Source organism: Pygocentrus nattereri, chromosome 19 (assembly GCF_015220715.1).
Source record: "Pygocentrus nattereri isolate fPygNat1 chromosome 19, fPygNat1.pri, whole genome shotgun sequence".
Taxonomy (NCBI): domain Eukaryota; kingdom Metazoa; phylum Chordata; class Actinopteri; order Characiformes; family Serrasalmidae; genus Pygocentrus; species Pygocentrus nattereri.
The window spans coordinates 13,942,471-13,962,720 of NC_051229.1; the positions used below are offsets into that span (position 1 = coordinate 13,942,471).

At 39.7% G+C, this 20,250-nt stretch overlaps 1 protein-coding gene and 1 long non-coding RNA gene across 4 annotated transcripts in view; both read left to right on the top strand.

Moving 5' to 3' along the window:
* The window catches only part of LOC108416589 (polymeric immunoglobulin receptor-like), a 900,619-nt gene extending 880,591 nt beyond the window's left edge, over positions 1-20,028 (top strand). For both annotated transcript variants that reach the window (XM_037531125.1, XM_037531124.1), the window contains 5 exons: positions 17,073-17,387; positions 17,494-17,802; positions 17,908-17,967; positions 18,573-18,606; positions 19,261-20,028. In XM_037531125.1, coding sequence (XP_037387022.1) covers positions 17,073-17,387; positions 17,494-17,802; positions 17,908-17,967; positions 18,573-18,606; positions 19,261-19,294 — 752 coding nt within the window. In that variant the 3' untranslated portion in view covers positions 19,295-20,028. The remainder of the gene's footprint in view (positions 1-17,072; positions 17,388-17,493; positions 17,803-17,907; positions 17,968-18,572; positions 18,607-19,260) is intronic.
* On the top strand, positions 2,619-7,211 carry LOC119261611. Of its 2 annotated transcripts, none has more exons than XR_005129117.1 (2): positions 2,619-2,678; positions 4,727-7,211. It is a non-coding gene; the product is annotated as an uncharacterized LOC119261611 (long non-coding RNA). The 2 variants fall into 2 exon arrangements; XR_005129116.1 differs by lacking the exon at positions 2,619-2,678 and adding an exon at positions 2,687-4,359.
* Positions 20,029-20,250: the final 222 nt, after the last annotated feature.

Consider the following 20,250-nt stretch of genomic DNA (forward strand, 5'->3'; position numbering starts at 1 on the left):
GAAACAGCTGGTCTACAGAATTTATCTTCATTATCTCTCTAGTGAATCGTGAACAGTGTTAGGAGAGCTCATCTATTACAGATCACTCATCACATCTCTCAAACTCAAATAGGATTACTTTACTTATTACAACCTGGAAAAAATAATTACACTATTTATTACTTTATTTATTAATTATATTATAACTGTATGATATGTTTAAGTATAGTATTAACTTGAATGAAATGTGGCTCCAAGACTGAACATTAGCTTTCGTTAGGATAATTAAAGTAGCTAATAAGTTAGCAAACAAGCAAGGATAGCTAGCTAGATAGCAACCACATAGCTGGCAGTGGAAAAGAGGCCTACCGCCCCGCGCCACTGTGGATGCATTAGGCTAATGTAGCTAGTACAGGCTAAGTGAGCTAGTGTTAGCTTGCTAGCTACATTACTTAGCTAGCTATTGAAGCCTTAATTCGCCCGTTTGTGTCGTGTAAGTTAATATGCATGCAGAAACCACTCGTCTTAACCCAGGTCAAAAAGGACATTTTATAGATCCTGTCCTCTTCCTTTACTCTAGTGTTCCTGGTCAAAATTGACCAGTCTGTTTTAACTGCTCTCAAATTAGCACAAAAAAAGATCTGACCAATTTACAGCTTAAAACACTCATAAATATTGTGTTTTTCATCTGATTGCCTCAAGGCCTTATGATATCCTCCACACTGCACTTGCACATATAAAAGTGATGATCACCTCTTTCTTTGAATTTTGAGTAATTAATTAATCAATTGTTACACCTGAGATGTTCCCGGTCAAAAGTGACCGCCATAGGAAATGAATGGGTATCCAGACTATATTCATCCATCAGACAGAAATGAAATCTATAAATTCAGGTTAAACACTACTTTGAGACATTGTTCACAGCTAAAGAATGTTGAATAAAATTATGGTGGTGAAAAATGGTTTTTGTGCTAATTTAAGAGCAGTTAAAACAGACCGGTCAATTTTGACCGGGAACACTAAAGTAAGGGGCAGGAGGTGAAGAGGACAGGAGGGTTAAATAGTTCAGCAGTTCTTTTTAAGGTGGCACAGAGAATTCGATGTTGTCAACCCCACTGACTTAATGATGGTTTCAAACAGACTCAAGTGGATTCTGTTATTATTTGACATACAGCATCTATAAAATGTCCTTTTTGACCTGGGTTAAGACGAGTGGTTTCTGCATGCATATTAACTTACACGACACAAATGGGCGAATTACGGCTTCAACAGCTAGATAAGTAATGTAGCTAGCTAGCTAACACTAGCTCACTTAGCCTGCATTAGCTACATTAGCCTAATGCACTACATTAGCCTAACGCGTCCACGCCGGGGCAGGACGGTAGCGCGCACCGCACTGTACAGCGCCGGTGTGGGTGCGTTAGGCTAATGAGGCTAACTGTTAGCTTGCCTCTTTTCCACTGCCAGTTATATGCTTGCTATTGTGGAATTATTAGCCTTAGTATTGTTCATATTACTTTTTAAGATGTATTATGTCTTGCATTGAAAGCTTAACGGTTATATTGTACAATTCTAAGAGCTAAGAGTCAGAACATAAGGCTGTGTGCTGACTAATGTTGAAATACACAAAGATGTCAGATAACAGGAAATACCTCGAAGCTAATAGTAGTAGACCCTGGGATTAGCACACAACACATGTGGTTCATCTGGTCAGATAAGCAGAGCCATTGTCTGGAAAACGGGGGGAGTTGGTAAACACAGGGAATACCTTAAGCTGACCTTGCAGACGCGCTCACGTCTCAGCGCATCCTTAAACTTTTATGATGTGGATTAGTGAGATGGCCTAACGCACACATTGGAGGCTGGGGTAAGGAAGGAGCGGTCATGCGACTATAAAAAGGGAATCAGATGAGAAGGGGTCAGAGCTTACTTGGGAGATACATGATGCATGTTCTCTGTCAACCTCTCCAGAATTCTGTAATAAAACCGTTTGTTTCACTTCAGTCTGATCTACTCGTCTCATTTATTTTGCATCAACGAACACGCAGGACTGGTTTCGTCCACAATTTGGTGACCCCGACGTGATGCAAAGGAGACCATTGGAAAAATAAGCTTGATCTTTCTCCTCCATTACTCATCACAGGCGCGCCATTTACTCAGGTTGGCAGAAACCTATTTAAATAAATTCTGCATATTGACAACTGCTAAATTATGGATGGGTAAAAGAGGTTGGATCAAGTGATTAAATTTAAAGGACTGAATTGGAACAAACATAAGGTAAAAATATACTGAGTGATTAATAAGGTATTGGGTCTGTGGTTTTTTGCCGGGAATTGGTGAACCCCTCCCGTCATCTGACGAGTGAATGGGATAAGGACTGGGTTGAAAGTCCCTGGGATTGGCTCTCCCTAAAACAGGGTTGGAGTCCCTGAGGTTCAAGTCCTCTAAAGTACCAGGTTGGAGACCCTGAGGTTCAAGTCCTCTAAAAGTATCAGGTTGGAGTCCTTGAGGTTTGAGTCCTCTAAAGTACCGGGTTGGAGTCCCTGAGGGTGGTCCTCTAAAGTACCGGGTTGGAGTCCCTGAGGGTGGTCCTCTAAAGCGTCCATTCGTGATAAGTTTGAAGTTCCTCACATGCAGCAAACCTAACGGTGACAACTGAGCATTGTGAGTTGAGCAAGTAAAACTTCGAAGACATCTTGGTGAGTACCAGTTTTTGATCAACAGGGCTGAATACAGTAAAAGAGAGAAAATAATTGGATAATACAGTTGGAGTGGGGAATTGGCAATGGAAAACATTGGAGAGACAGATAATCATTTTGGCTAAAGCGGTTTATGACTTAGAGATAGACCCAAAAAAAAAAAAAAAAGTGGAAAAAAGTGAAGGCAGAAACGGAGAAACTGTTGAGAAAATGGATGTTGGGGAAAGAACTGTCTCCCCATGACCAGATTTCCTTGGGACAGGCGTTAAATGATTTTACAGCTAGAGCAATAAAGGAATTAGACGAGGCTAAGGCAGAACATGAAAAGGCAGGAATGTTTAAGAAGGGAAAAGCCAGGAAGAGGTTATCAGATGCAGAACAGGAAATAGTTAAGGTCAGAAGTTTGAAGTGCACATATAATGGCAACCTGGATAGAATGGTAAGTATCCCCAAGTATCCCCACCCTCCTATGATAACCTAACGCCAGGCATTTTGACACGGACACCTGAGCTAGAGCAGGCGTTGATTGAACTAAAGCAGGAACTAGTGCATGCGGCTGACCTTGCTAGACCAGACTACACCATGAAAGGAGACAGGTTATCTCACCAGTGCAGGCAAACCCATAAAACACAAGGAAGAGTTCTTAGCACCAGAGAAAGCGATACAACTACCAAAACAGGTTGCCATCATAAAGTGCAAGGGACATCAGAAAGGGGACTCATTGGTGGAAAGAGGTAATGAGGCAGCAGACAAGGCAGCAAAGGAAGCAGCAGGTTATAAAAGAACGAAGTTGGCAGATGGTGTTGAAGGAATGTGAACCATGGGAACCAATTCCGACAGGAGAAAAGCTCAGGCAAGTGCAGGACCAGGCTAGCCCAGAAGAAAAGACTATGTGGCTGCATAAAGGTGGTAGAAAGAGTGAATTAGTCTGGGAAGGTCCCACTGGACTTTGGTAAAAGCAGGGCTGGGAGAAGCTCACGGGTTGGCACAAGTAGGAAAGGTACAGATGAGGGAAAACTTGAAAGGATGGTGGCATCCATTTCTAACCGCTATGATAGCCACACATGTAAAAGAATGTGAAGTATGTAATGTAAATAATGTGGCAAAAAACTGATATAAGTAAGATATCTGTAGATTAGTCACTGTGTGAAAATTGGCTTTGAGAAATAGTCGGATTTGGCTTGATAAAATTTGGGGAACACCCAGGGCCCAGGGAATTTGGTAGATAAAGTTAATAAAGAAAAGTGAATGAAGGCAAAAGCATGCTATAGTAATGTATGAATGAGTCGACTTTAAGGAAAATGCTGAGCTCGTTCTGTGTGTCTGTGCGTTGTGTGTGTGTGTGTGTGTGTGTACACGAAGCTGGACTTCATCTGTGTGTCAGCCCCTCCTTTTCTGAGTAAGACGTGTGTGTGTGCAGATATGGGTCTGTGTGTGTGTCTGAGCGCCACCCCTCCCTCTTCTCTTTCTGGGGGTGAAGCGTTTATGTTCTCTGACCTGCTGTGTGTCTATAGAGTAACTTTATGAGAGTTGAGGATTGATCAGGAATGATATTTGCTTTATTTAGTTAAAACTTAAGGAGCCTTTGTAGGGGACTTTGCTGAAAAATTTAAATAAATAAATAAATAGATTTATGAGCGTCTTATATGGAGGACAATTAAACTCAAAATCACTAGTTAAAGTAAGTAATGTTTATAAAATTTGAATATTATTAATGTGAGGAGGAAAAGTCATATGGATAAGGAGTCCTATGTTTTGTTTTACCTTTATATGGTTATAAACAACAATGAGTCTTCTTTGGGAGACAAAAGAGGACTTTTGAGTATATAGTGGACATCTAAGAGTTAAGTAAAATCTATGAACCTCTTTTCAGAGACGTCGATAAAATATATATATAAATGAGATGAGCTCCCAAGAAAGGACAGAATAGTTGGGGAAGTAAATAACCAGTGTGCTGACAGATAAGTGTATAAATGTGTGCATTGTTAAAAGAATGGATTGGGATTAACTCTTTGTTGTGTCATATTCACTTTTGTTTGAGTGAGCAGGAGAGAGCCAGATGACTGTGGGCGGAGAACCAGTGCATTACGTAACCTGAGCTCCATTGAAGACATCTGTGGGTGACTAAGACGCTACTGTTTTATCCACAAACTCTTTCACAAACTTAGAAATTAGTATTTCGATGTAAGTGCATTTAATTCTAGCTAGCACTGTTTATAAATCTTCAGTGAGTGTTCATTTATTGATGAATAAAGAAATTTGTAATTAACAGTAAGGGTTAATAAGGGAACTGTTAAAAAGACAAAAAAGGAAACTAAGGTGTCAAATGTAATTACTCCGGTTGATGTTGTGCAGAAGAGTTTATGGTGGGAACACAGCCTGCCATAGGAGGTATCAGGAGACTTTTAGCTAATCTCCTAGGGGTTCCAGCTATGGACGAGATTCTACAGAAAGCTGGACTAAATTGATATGTGGGGACTGCTGAGAATGATCCAGAGCTGTTTTCTGCAGTTTGAGGACGAATGTAGAGAGCATTGAGTGATACATTTCCGACAAATGCGCATCCTGATAATATTCTGATTGAGCCACTCGGACTGAAAGAAAACCCGAGAGCTTATGTTTCAAGAGCCCTTCAAGTGTGGAGAAATGTTACAGGAAATGATCCGGATTTGAATCAAATGGAACAGTCCATTTTGCGAGCCAAAATACAGAAGAGGTTGCCCCTACCAGTGAGGAGCAAACTGGCAGAGGTGGTTGGCCTTGGAAGTATGGCAAAAGGTGTGAATACAGATCATATAGCCAACCAGGTGGGGATGACAAGAAGAAGGAGAAGAAGCAGGCTTTGGTCAAATAGAGTCAGTCTCTGCTAAATCAGCTATCATCACAACAATAGCTGAGTCAGGTTCAGCTCTAACTATCTCAGCTATCATTGATACCTCCAGCTGTTGCATGCTCTGATGAAGCACATGGGTTAGCTTATGTTGCAAAAGGGGAAGTTAGAAGTGAAATCACAAAGGCGTCTGGGTTTTGGGCACCATACTTACTTGAGGAGATTGATTATGTCATAGGCAGGTGCACAATCTGTTGGAGAAATAATGTTCGGAAGGGTATGATAGTTCCTCCTGGTCACATTCCGACTCCAAGGGGTCCTATGCATGAGTTGTTGTGGATTTTTGTTGGCATGATAAAACCAGTTGAAGGGAAAAGATATTTATTAGTGGTAGTAGCTTTATCAGTACCTACATTTTGTGTAAAGAAGTCATAGGTAGATAGGGACTTCCAGATCTCCTCAGATAATGGGAAAGAGTTTGTGGATAAGATAGTAAGAATGATTTTGCAAAATTGGGGATTAGACAACATCTTGGAGCAGTTTACCATCCAAAAAGTCAAGGGATTTGTGAAAAAATGAATGCTAGTTTGAAAAATCGCATTGCCAAAATCTGTCAGCAGACAGGTTTAAATTGGGTAGCAGCACTCCCATTAACATTAATGACGAAGACGAGGATGAGGTGGAAGAAGGTGAACTGGTGGAGGAATATTCTTTTTGAATATTTAATCATTTTATATTCATTCTTAGTGGATCTGGCATTATCTTATGGAGTTGTGATTCGCATATGATGTGTCTGTTTTTCCCAAGGTTTTCTTTCCCTTTTAGAAAGAAAGGGGGTTTAGTGTTTGGAAATCGGGATGCGTTGAAGGGGTGCACACCTTCATGGATGGATGATAAAGGACTGAGAGACTCTGAACAAGAAGGTCTACACCCAACACCATCAACACCACTTGGGAGTCGACATGTGGAAGAGTTTCAGTCTGATACATTGATGTGTTTATATGTCTTTGCTTGAATACGTTGGGACCTCAGATGTCTTATGTTTTCTTTTCTTTTCTTTTCTTTTCACGAGTTAGGGAAATGGGTTTTAGGTTTGTTATCGGGTCCGATAGGTCGACTAGCCCGCTAACGAACATTATTTTAATTTGTTTATTTTTGGGGCTCCATATGTATTAGCTTAAGTCACCTTCATACATATTGAATTTTTCTTTTAACGTTGGACTGGAGTTCCATAAAGGAGGTTGCTTGTGGCAGGAGAACCGTGAGAGAATTTTTCCTGTCCAAATTGTTTGATGGATATTTCAGGAAAGTTGGCTGCCTGACAGGTTTTTTCGCTCTCACACTCCAGACAATGTCCAGTTGTTAAACAAATGTAATGTGTTATATGTGTAGTCGCACTCATGTTCATCTTTTGTTTTTTGAGGCCCTGTATAGCCACGAAGGGGGGAATATGAGGTGTATAGACGATCAACTACGAACAAAGACCGTTGTATTAGTAGATATGGGGGAATACAATTAGACTACACCTTAGGCAGCTCCACAGCATGGATATTTGATTTGTCATTCACTGCGCAGGTCAGAACTCAACATATAGAGGTTACGATGCTATGTCTGAATGTTGACCTTTCGGGTGAAAGGTCAAAAGGGGGAATTGTGGAATTATTAGCCTTAGTATTGTTCATATTACTTTTTAAGATGTATTATGTCTTGCATTGAAAGCTTATTGGTTATATTGTACAATTCTAAGAGCTAAGAGTCAGCACATAAGGCTGTGTGCTGACTAATGTTGAAATACACAAAGATGTCAGATAACAGGAAATACCTCGAAGCTAATAGTAGTAGACCCTGGGATTAGCACACAACACATGTGGTTCATCTGGTCAGATAAGCAGAGCCATTGTCTGGAAAACGGGGGGAGTTGGTAAACACAGGGAATACCTTAAGCTGACCTTGCAGACGCGCTCACGTCTCAGCGCATCCTTAAACTTTTATGATGTGGATTAGTGAGATGGCCTAACGCACACATTGGAGGCTGGGGTAAGGAAGGAGCGGTCATGCGACTATAAAAAGGGAGTCAGATGAGAAGGGGTCAGAGCTTACTTGGGAGATACATGATGCATGTTCTCTGTTTGTAACCTCTCCAGAATTCTGTAATAAAACCGTTTGTTTCACTTCAGTCTGATCTACTCGTCTCATTTATTTTGCATCAACGAACACGCAGGACTGGTTTCGTCCACACTATCTAACTAGCTAGCTAGCTAAGGTCTTAACTGAGTGGACTCGTTAGACCGGCTGTGGTTTATTTTTCCACTTGCTTTGTTGCTACTCAGAATCAGGATGTTTACGACGTTTCGTAATAATTCTTTGACAGTTCTGTCCTTTACTCATACACTACAAGACTAATATAAGAAACGTCTGCATATATTTAGCACTATGCTAACACTGCTATACCTTATTAGCTACATTGGCCTTTAGTGGAAATGAGACCATTAACACACATTAAAACTTTGTTGAAAGGGACTTATTTGAAAATAACATTTTACATAGCCTGTTTATACAAGATGTCATATTTTGTCGAGAGCTGGGTGTATAGTAAAATATAAGTGTTATTCTGCTTATAATATTGAAACATTTGATTTTAACCTCAAGCATTACTTCGACCCTTTAAGTATACAATGTTGAGAAATGTCGTGAAAATAAATGAATTTATCTGCAACATGACTGACTACTAAAAATTTACTCCATACCTTGGGCAGTTGTACCTAAACAACTAGCAAAACCCCTTAGCAAACGCTACTAACTTGAAGTGTGCATGCGTTAATTAAACTAGTTAGTACAGTAGACAAGAAACGTAAAATTGTAAGTTACATCAACAAAGGAAAAAAAGTTAGGAATACATTGGAGCTGAATTTATTGAAATTACTTAAGATGATATGTGAACAACCCCGACTTTTTTTTTTTAGTTCAAATTACATTCTTACTTTAGTTTCGAGAACTAAAGACAAGTTGGATCTTTTACAGTGTACCTTCACCACAAATGAGACCTCTAGATCCAAACCATTACATTGTTGTTGGCCAGCAAATTTAGCAGCATCAACAAAAATATAATTGATTTGAACAATTTCAAATAATTGCAACACCATCATGGTGAACAAAACAAAAATGTGGTAAATGTATGCAAACCTGCACTTTAACGTGGAGACACCATTCAACCATGCAACCTTTCCTGTGAAATGAACTCATGAAAATGAGGGGTATTTAAGAGAAAACGTTCAACTTATCCTTGATTGTTTGCTAACTTATTAGCTACTTTAATTATCCTAACGAAAGCTAATGTTCAGTCCTGGAGCCACATTTCTAAGTTAATACTATACTTAAACATATCATACAGTTATAGATTAATTAATAAATAAAGCAATAAATAGCGTAATTACTTTTTCAGGTTGTAGTAAGTAAAGTAATCCTATTTGAGTTTGAGAGATGTGATGAGTGATCTGTAATAGATGAGCTCTCCTAACACTGTTCACGATTCACTAGAGAGGTAATGAAGATAAATTCTGTAGACCAGCTGTTTCAGTAAAGATGCTGGTAAATCAAAGTGTACGTGAGTAACCTGTGACATTTTAACAGCAACAGAATTCGTCTTCTCTGTACTGAACTGACGGGTTAAGTGATCAGGACTAATGCAGTTCACAATCAGTCCAGCACATAGTGACTATTTAAAGTGTTCACAAGCTTGTTTCTTTACAGTCTACAGAATTACTGGCATCCTGATAAAGAAGGGTGAGCAAAACATCTATAAGAGAGACAGAGAGAGAGAGAGAGAGAGAGAGAGAGAGAGAGACAGAGAGAGAGAGAGAGAGAGAGAGAGAGAGAGAGAGAGACTAAACATTTTTCTTAATGAGAAATAATTACCTTGGAATTCTTGTTAAATTTGAATAAATTTGAGCCTGCATCTATTTCTGTTCTAATGTAAAGTAGCATATCCCAAAAGCAAAAATATACTTTAATTTATTAATAATCTCTTTTTTTATAGAGCACTTTTCATACCAGGGGCAGCTCAAAGTGTTATCCATCCATCCATTCATCCAACCATCCATCCAACCAACCAACCAAGCATCCATCCATCCATCTATCCATCCATTCATCCACCATCCATCCATCCATCCATCCATCCATCCATCCAAGCATCCAACCAATCAAGCATCCATCCATCCAACCAACCAAGCATCCATCTATCCATTCATACATCCATCTGTCCATCCATCCATCCATCCATCCATCCATCCATCCATCCATCCATCCATCCATCCATCCAACTAAGCATCCAACCAACCAAGTGTCCATCCATCCCTCCATCCATCCATCCATCCATCTAAGCATCCAACCTATCAAGTGTCCATCCATCCATCCATCCATCCATCCATCCATCCATCCATCCATCCATCCATCCATCCAAGCATCCAACCAACCAAGTATCCATCCACCCATCTATCCATCCATTCATCCACCATCCATTAAAGTGGGACTCTGCCTTATTACACAGTCAATAACAGCAAGAGAATGTAGAGGTAGAGAGTGGGGGGCAGGAGTGGGGGTGAGGGGGTGGGTGTAGTGTAGAAAAAAACAACAGGAACTGCACTGCAGTCAAGCTGCTTCACTCAGAGGCAGGAAGAGTATTTTTCACTGGAGCCTCTTACAGAAACACGTACTTTTACTCAGTCATGAGTTCTTTAATTCTCTTTGTGTTGCTCCTCTGTATCTCAGGTAAGATCAGAGCTGTATTTTTCTTGTTTCTATCATTAGCCCAACGTAATGGACCCATTTTCTTCACTTTGCGATGCATTTTTAATGAAAATAACAGGTTAATAATGGAGGGAGGAGTTTGAGTAAATTGCTTAAAAGCTTGTATTTGATCAAATCACCTCCTGCTGGGCATTTTTACACCTCTTTCTGGTGGGGTGCAGTTTGAGGGAGCCACGATTCTGTAGCAGAGAATTGAATTCAGGAAGTAATTTTTAAAAATAAATTTTCATTCACTCAGATGATGATTCTCACCTGTTGGAGTTCTTTTTTAGTATCATATCACTTTAAATGTTACAGGAAATTGCCTGTTATAAATGTGTTGCCTAGAATAACAGACAAAACCAATAGAAAAACACTTGTTATTGGCGCTGTGGATAGAGCTGCCAACCACTCCGGGCAAGTGCTCACTGCCCCCTAGTGTGTGTGTATCTTCACTAGTGTGTGTATGTGATGTTTCACTTCACGGATGGGTTAAATGCAGAGGTGGAATTTCCCCGTTTGTGGGATTAAAAAAGTATCACTTAAACTTAAACTTCTGTACCTTCTTTATAATAATAATAATAATAATAATAATAATCTTTATTTGTATAGCACCTTTCATACATACATACAACACAAAGTGCTTTACAGAATAAATAAAAAGAAAACAAAGATAAGCAAAACACATTAAAAGAAATAAAGATAGAAGGAAACAAAATAAAATAATGAAATAAACTGAAAAAGATAAAATGAAAAAGATAGAACAGACAAAAGTTTCTTAACTAAAAGCAGATCTAAACAGGAAGGTTTTAAGATTACTCTTGAAGCTGTACAGGGATGTAATGCCTCTTAGCTCCTCAGGAAGAGAGTTCCAAAGCTTTGGGCCATAGTGGCTAAAAGCACCCTCGCCAATCTTTAACCGGGTTTTAGGAATCACCAGTAGATTACTGTTTGAAGACCTGAGAGACCTGACAGGAACATATCTCACCATCATTTCAGTGAGGTAAAGAGGAGCAAGACCATGAAGACATTTAAAAACCATCACCAGAACCTTAAAATCTATTCTAAAACTGACAGGTAACCAGTGCAGTGAGTGGAGTGCAGGTGTAATATGATCTCTCTTTCTTCTGCGGGTCAAGACCCTTGCAGCAGCATTCTGAACTCGCTGTAGGTGAGAAATAGAGCTCTTTGGGAGAGCAGATAAAACAGCGTTGCAATAATCTATCCTTGATATGATAAATGCATGGACAAGTTTTTCACTATCAGCAGGAGAGAGCATATCTCGGACCTTAGCGATGTTTCTAAGGTGAAAATAAGCTGTCTTGCATGTAGTCATGATGTGTGATTTAAAGCTGAGCTCATTATCAAAAGTGACGCCCAAGTTCTTAACACATCGTTTGGCCTTCAGATTCATTTGATTTAAATAAGTCTGAACATCATTCTTTTGTGAATCACTGCCAATAACAAGAACCTCTGTCTTCTCTTTATTTAATTGCAGAAAATTGTCTGACATCCATGTCTGTATATCACCTATGCACTCAAACAGTGAGCTAATTGATTTTAGGGCTTTAGGTTCTAAAGAAATGTAAAGTTGAGTGTCATCTGCATATTGATGATAACTAATACCATGTTTGTTAATGATATGCGGTAATGGAAACATATATAGGTTGAACAGTAAAGGCCCAAGAATTGATCCTTGGGGGACGCCACAAGTTATTTTTTGACGTGTGGAGGAAGAGGTACCTAATGCAACATAGTAATCGCGCCCAGTTAGATACGATCTATACCAGTCTAAGACTAAGCCACTAAGGCCTACCCAGCTCTGTAGTCGATCAATAAGTATTTCATGATCAACAGTGTCAAAAGCAGCGCTTAAATCTAGGAGAAAAAGGACTGAGAGTTTGCCTGCATCTTTATTCAATCTAAGGTCATTTACTACCCTAACTAGTGCTGTTTCAGTGCTATGGAGAGCTCTGAAACCGGACTGAAAAGTGTCATTTATTTGGTTTACTTTAACATAATCATTCAACTGGGTTCAACTTTTTCAATGATTTTGCTAAGAAAAGGAAGGTTAGATATAGGTCGATAATTAATGAGAAATGTCGGATCAAGATTTCTGTTCTTTAGTAGTGGTTTAACCACTGCAGTTTTAAGAATATTAGGGAATTCTCCCAGTTGCAAAGACTGATTAACAATCATTAGAACTTCATTAGATAATGAGCTCAGAACCTGCTTGAAAAAGCATGTTGGTAAAGGGTCCAGTTCACATGTAGAGGATTTAAGTGATGAAATCACGTCAAATAGTGTTACCATGTCAATTTCCTTGAAATAAGACATATTACAGTTAGGATGACTAACTGATCTCAGGGCTGGTAGTCTATTAGTGCTTGTTGCTATATTCTGCCTTAAATTAATAATCTTGTCCCTAAAAAATATTGCAAACTCATCACATTTTTCAACTGAAACGGATTCAGGGAAGACATGGGAGGTGGGGTTTACTAGCCGATCTATAACAGGGCAGCTGAGTTATTACTGGTTGAGTCGATTAAGGTAGAGTAATAGTTTTTCCGTGCTGATATCACTTCACTGTTGTAAATCTGCAGTGTTGTTTTATAGATATCAAAATGTACTACCAATTTTGACCTTCGCCAATGTCTCTCAGCCTGCCTGCAGTCTTGCCTGAGTTTTATAATAGATGTAGTGTTTCTCCAGGGCATCTTAATTCTTCCAGAAATAGTTTTAGTTACTTTTGGTGCCACAACATCAATACAGCTCCTAACTCTGTGTGTGAAAGTTTCAACTAACTCATTCACATTTTCTGAGAGGGGAGGGAGGGACTGTATCATGTCTGTGAAGGCCACGGCACTGCCAGCACTGAGATAACGCTTGGTTATTGTGCGCTTTTCACAGAGTGTTCTAATAGATAATGACATATTGAAAAATACACCAAAATGATCAGAGATTGCAACATCAGTAATTTCAGTATTATTAACATCTATGCGTTTAGAGATGATCAAATCTAAGGTGTGGCCGTGCCTATGAGTTGGACCTGATACATGTTGTGTGAGACCAAAAGAGTTAAGCATCCTCATGAATTCTGAAGTGACTGGATTTGTGGGTATATCCATGTGAATATTAAAATCCCCAGTGATTAAAACATAATCAAAATCAATTAAAATCCTAGAAAGCATTTCTGCAAAATCTTCAAGAAAGTCTGTATGTAGTCTGGGAGGATGGTATATAACAATCAATAGAACTGGATAAGTACTGTTCAGTTGTACTGCTAGATATTCAAACGTAGATTGTTCCCCTAGTGAGATCTGCTTACAGCAGAATGCTTTATGGTAAAAACAAGCAACACCACCACCTCTCTTATTTACTCTAGAGACATTAAAATAGTTAAAATTGGAAGGAGAAGCTTCATTTAGTACTATTGCTCCGTTACCATCAAGCCAAGTCTCTGTTAGAAAAAGGAAGTCCAGACAGTAATCTTCAATTAATTTAGCTATGATAAAAGACTTGTTTGTGAGTGAGCAGACATTTAGTAAGGAGACTTTCAGGACTTGATGTGGTTGGTCAACAAAGCTTACATTACTTGTGCATTTCACCGGGATCAGATTTTGTTTGTTACAATGTCTTGTACTACTACGTTTTCTTCTGACTACATTTTTATTCCGAATCTGAGAGCCATGCAACCGGCTATTTACAAGAACTGGAATGTAGCACTGACTAGGAGCATGGACTCCAGAGTGTCAGACCTGCGAATTCACTGAGTGTGCAGGAGAAGTAGGTGAGTTCCTACAAGACTGCAGACTGTAGTGTTGCAGAGATTCTCTGACAGGAGATGGTGAACTCCTGTGACTGACATTACTGCTGGCGGTTGGGTGCAGGTTCCGCATGTGAGTGATGCCATACAGTAGATTATCCACAAGCATTTGAGTCCCAGCCTTGTTAGGGTGAAGCTGATCAGGTTTAAAAAGCTCAGGACGTCTCCAAAAGATGTTGAAATTGTCAATGAAGTTTACCTTCCGATGTGCACAGGTTGTAGCGAGCCAGCTGTTTAGAGACAGCAGTCTGGTAAAGTGACCACTACCCCGACGTGCAGTTGGTATCGGTCCAGAAATGAACACTTCAGACTGTGAAAACTCCAGAATATCGAATAGACGGTTAAAATCTTGTTTCAGTGTCTCCGACTGTTGTTTGTAAACATCGCTAGAGCCAACATGCACTATCAGTCGTTCCATAGCTGGATGATCATGCAGTATGCGTGGAATCATGGGTATCACTTCACAGACAGTAACACGAGGAAAGCAAAAGGCCTTAATGCTTTTGCTCCATACATCTCTGACTACCGAGTCCCCAATCAGCAGAGTTTTGGGTTGTGGAGGAGCTCCTCGTCTCCTTTCACCGTTAATGCCTCGGCAGCTAACATGGTTAGCATCCTGATGGATAACATGGTTAGCATCCCGTTGGCCAACACGGTTAGCATCCCGATGGCTAGCCCTATTAGCATGCACATTAGTTAGCTGTCCGGCATGGTTTGCAAGCTGGTGATTGGGACGTGTGTGGCCGCACTGATGGCTAACACTCTTAGCAAGCTGCCTAGCATGGCTCGAAGCCAGGTGGTTGGCACATGTGTTGCCATTCTGATAGCTAATACCCTTAGCATGCTTGTTAGCATGCTGCCGGCTAGCACGGTTGGCAGTCTGGTGGTTGATACGCATGTGACCGGAGTTATTTCCATGCTGTTGTTTAGAAGCGAGACTCGAGTTGTTTCTCTGATGAAGATTGTGTTGTGCTTGATGTCCTTGTTGTCCTGGAGAGGGTGGCAGTATATTGAGGTGAGACTGCTCAATTTCTTCTACTCGAGTTGAGGCGAGAGCTTCATATCTGTTATCTAAAAGAATGTTCTGTCCTGAAGATGGCTGCTTGCCACAGCCGTTGTGCTGATTGCTGCCGCGTTCCTTCCCCCGAACAAGAATCCAGCCCTTATCACTGTTGTTGTTCGCTGGATTGGGGGTTGAGGCCAAGATGAGCTTAGGCTTAGCCCCCAGCATATCCCAGTGACAATGCAGAGAGACGTCTCTTTCTTTGCCAGTTGCTGGGACGGTTTTATCAGCTGTTTGCGTAGCAAGAACCGAGTCCAGAAATTCTTCATCCTCCCTTATAGAGTGTAAGGTATGGATTCTTTCCTGAAGTTCTGCGACCCTCTGAGACAATTTGATACACTCGGAGCAAGTAGATGACATAGCAGCGTGAGCCATAATCCTTAATCAGTTTTAATCAATCCTTCAGTTGCTGAAACTTGATGTGGAATGGAATGTTGGATAGCAGCCAGAAACCGAAAACCCGACCTGGTATGACAACTTATCCTGCACTCATCCTGAGGTGAGAGAGTGAACAAGTAGAAGAGTGAGTGAGAAAGATAGAGTAAAGGAGTGTGAGAAAGTAAAGTAGAAGAGCTCAGACAATAGACTAGACACAGAAGCGAAGCAAGAGAGATAAGGGAGAGGAGAGGAGGAAAGTGCGACCGCCTTCGTTGAGAGCCAGAGAGAAAGTGTAATTCATTACTTAGTAATATTTAGTAATAGAAAGTAATAGAAAAATTTAGTAATAGAAAGAGTAAAGGAGTGTGAGAAAGTAAAGTAGAAGAGCTCAGACAATAGACTAGACACAGAAGCGAAGCAGGAGAGATAAGGGAGAGGAGAGGAGGAAAGTGCGACCGCCTTCTTTGAGAGCCAGAGAGAAAGTCACTGCAGAAAGTCACTGAGAAAGACACTGCAGTTATCATTTATTCTTCATCTTGAGATATTTTGTATTTAAAAATGTAAGTGTTTATTGATTTAGTGATTCATGTCACGATTGGCCCCTCCCAGTCCGTGTTCGTGTTTTGGTTTAGTCCCCTCGTCTCGTGACTCCGCCCCTGATTGTCTTCTGACTGTTTTCCACCTGTCCCCCGTTTTCCATGTGTATTTAAGCCCAGTGTTTGCCCCTTGTCCTTGCTGGTCTTTGTTTGTTGTTTGAATCTCTGTCTGTTGTTGGTTGTATTGGTGTTTGTTTGATTCTGGTTTGTCTGGTCCCCAATCTATCCATGTTGGCTCATTGATCCTGGACCGTTTTGAGCATGACCCTGGATTTGTCCATGATAAGTCGCTTATCTCAACATGTGTGTCCGCCTCCTCACTCCCCGTTACAATGCAATGATTTTCTTGCTGATTTAGAATTTAAAGCTACACTATGTAAGAATTTTGTTAAATTTGAGAGATGTAGCCTTACTGAGTAAAGAGATAAAAACTTGCTAATACAAAGTTTGTGTGCTGCTGTGATTCGCCTAGTAAAGCCTGAAATAATATTTTACAAGTCAGAGATGTTGGTTTGGGCTAACAGAGGTTTTTTAGACTACACATCCTCATGTATTAACATGTGCAGACTGAAAAAAGACGGTCCGGCTCAGTGTTTAGATATCAGATGCATATACTGATGAAGATATGATTATCATAGTAAATAATTTACTCACATATTATTATTATTATTATTATTATTATTATTTATTATTATTATTATTATTATTATGCAACAAAAGCAGCTAGTAGCCCATTTTTCATGTATGCAACGGAAATACTTCACAAGCAACAAGCACAACCCTATCAGCCCATTTCAGTGTACAGTGTTGCGACTCCCATCTGTAGTTGTATCACATAATAATCTTCTCCTTCCTCCTATCTTTCCTCTGAAGTAGTTCTACAGTAATGCTGAATTAATTGGCTTCTGTTCTGCAGATTCTGAGAGCCTGAAGACACTGAAGAATTTAGCTGTAAGACATGGAGGATCTCTCACTATTCCATGTTTTTATGATGAGAAATACAAATCAAACCTTAAATACTGGTGTAAAGGGCAGGAATGGCTCCTCTGTAAAATAGTAGCCTATACAAACACAAGTGGAAGAACATCAGTTACTGATCATCCAACCCAGAATATGTTTACTGTGGAACTAAACAGCCTCCAAGACTCTGACTCTGGATATTATTGGTGTGCTGTGGAAATTAGTGACAGATCAGATGACGGTGATTATGTGTACCTGACGGTCAGTTCAGGTAAGACGTCTCTCTGTGTGAAGTAGAATCTGTTCACTGTAACTTAGACGTGTTATTTATGATGGAGGATGTATTTATACGACTCATTCACTGCCTCTTTATTCAGATCCTGCAGTGTCAGTGATAAACAGCAGAGTGAGTGGTCAGGAAGGGGGCAGTGTCAGTGCCCAGTGTCTCTACAGTGCTGAATATAAGAATAAACAGAAGAAGTGGTGCAGATTTAAAGACTGGACATGCTTCACAGTGTGGAAGACTACCACATCCCAGAATTCTGCAGTGCTGGTCACTGACTATGGAAAAGGATCCGTCAGTGTGGAGATGAGTGGTCTGCAGAAGAGTGATGCTGGCTGGTACTGGTTCAATGCAGGAGATGTGGGAGTTACTGTTCACCTCACTGTCACTGAAAGACCTTCAAGTAAGATCCCATGTATCAGAAATACTGTTCATACCTGCTGATCATCAAGCTGTAATGTTGTTTAACTCACCACTTTGTTTTTTCTCTCTTCTTCTCTCATGTTAGCAACAGCTGTGACTACAAATTTAAGCAGTCAGGAAACTCAGGAAAGTATGACCACTCCAGGTACGGTCGCTCCTGTGCCTCTCGTTGTTACACAGGGCTCGAGCGCTGTTGGCAGCAGCCAATTTCTCTCTCTCTCTCTCTCTCTCTCTCTCTCTCTCTCTCTCTCTCTCTCTCATATATATATATATACATATATGAGAGAGAGAGAGAGAGAGAGAGAGAGAGAGAGACAGAGACTTGTTGTCAGATCAAAACCTCATATTTCCAAAATGGTAGGTTTACAGGAGAAGGAGAAAACATACTGTACTTTTAATTTAAGACAATGGAACCAGATGTTTTCCAAGTAATTTTAGATCATTTCTGTTGGTTCAATCTTCATGAAATTTACACACAATATATAGGACCACAAGTACTTTGAAATCATGTCAAAAACTGAAAAATGACAAAAATGGAAATACGTGTATATGTATATATATATATATATATATATATATATATATATATATATATATATATACACACAGACAGATGTGATAAGAATGTTATATTTATATATATTACATGTATTATTATTATTATTATTATTATTACTACTATTTCATATGGCGTGACTGACAGCTTTCAGAAACTATTAACTTTTCATTTCTTTATTCCTTTCTCTACAGAGGAAACTACATGTTCTGGCACTGAGAAACCCAAGTGAGTAGAAAACCATATTAAAAATACTGAAGAGAATGAGTCACTATTGGTCAGTACTTATGGTGCATTTTTTACATATTAATTGCCACATCAATACTAAGCAGACTCGTACTGTTAAAATACATCACAATATTTATCTAACTTTTATCAAAGATTCTAAAATTATCACAATAGTGCATTTAGAAAAAAATGCTACCACATCATAAAAGTTAAGATACAACATGATATAACAAGAATTCAAATTCTTAACAGTGAGCTATGACGCGTTTGGAAAACCCTTCATTTATTGCTGACTGTTACTGACTGATAGGCCCTGCTTATTCTCTGCAGATAGACTGAATGTTATAATAATTTACATGCAGAAATGAAAGCATCACAGACTATAAGGGATGCATTTGTAAGGGATCAGTCTGTCGCCACCACCTGCCAGCAAAGAGCACACTATTGTAGCTTCTGCTTCGGCCTTTTCTGCTATTTTCTCACTCCCAGTCGTATGAGTGTAACTCCTCTTGCTGTCTGAACCCCCCAGTGATGCAGTGATAACACATTATAGAATCTGTCATCACCATCACAAGATATAAACTGACAGTCTGATTCCTCAGTTTGTGAATTTATACAGGTGGTGATTTATTCCTGCTTTGTTTTGTGTTTCAGAGAGTCACAGCAGTTCTGTCTTTCACACAACTGAATGATTGCACAAACGCTGAGATCCTGGAGGTGTCGATAATTAAGAAGCTACAACACTGCAGCTTTTGCCTCTGAGCTTCTGTTGTGGGCAACAGGTTCATCAGCACTGTCAGTTTAGAACGTATTTCTTCATCTTCTTGCTTCATGAGCTCCTGTTCTGACTAGTGTTTCTGCTTTTATTGGTCTCTGTGAACAAACTCCAACCCAGACTACATACTAAAATCTCAGCCAGTAGAGTCTCACTTAAACCCAGCAATCAGTTCACGTCACCACTATTCTCTATTAACTGCAACGGTTCCTCTCATCCCAAATTTAATATATAAACCTAATTCCAGAACTTGTTGGGACCGTATGTGAAATGGCAATAAAACAGAGCAGTGATTAGCAAATTCTGTTGAACTGTATTAAATTACAAACCGTAGCAAAACACAATATCTGATGTTTTACATTGTGAACTTCATTGTTTTTTGTGTATGTAATCTTTCCAAATATGAAGTTGGAACAGGAGCATATTTGTCATTGTTGCACCACCTTTGAAGTGACCCACTGCTCTTTAAGTGACATACGCAGAACTATGATCCTCACTTTTGTTTGTCATTCTTGTTGGGAAACTGTAAACTTCAATCAGACAGAAATAATTTCTTCAGAAATGTTCAAGTTTTGTATGTAAAATGGAAGTTATTTACTAATGTGGAGCTATAATAAAGATTAGTGTACATTTCAGGAGGCTCATTTCTCATGTGTGTGTGTGCGCTCAGTTTTGTATGTAAACCTCACACACTCACGGTTTCTCATGGTTACTCATGGTATGCGCATGATTTACAACTTACATGCAGAACTATAATGCATATGCAGAAACCCCCAGTGGTAGAAAAGTGAATTCACTAGTAAAACCATCATGAGATGCACAAACTCTCATTGATTATCAGCTACTTCAGTATAAGTGACAGAAGGACT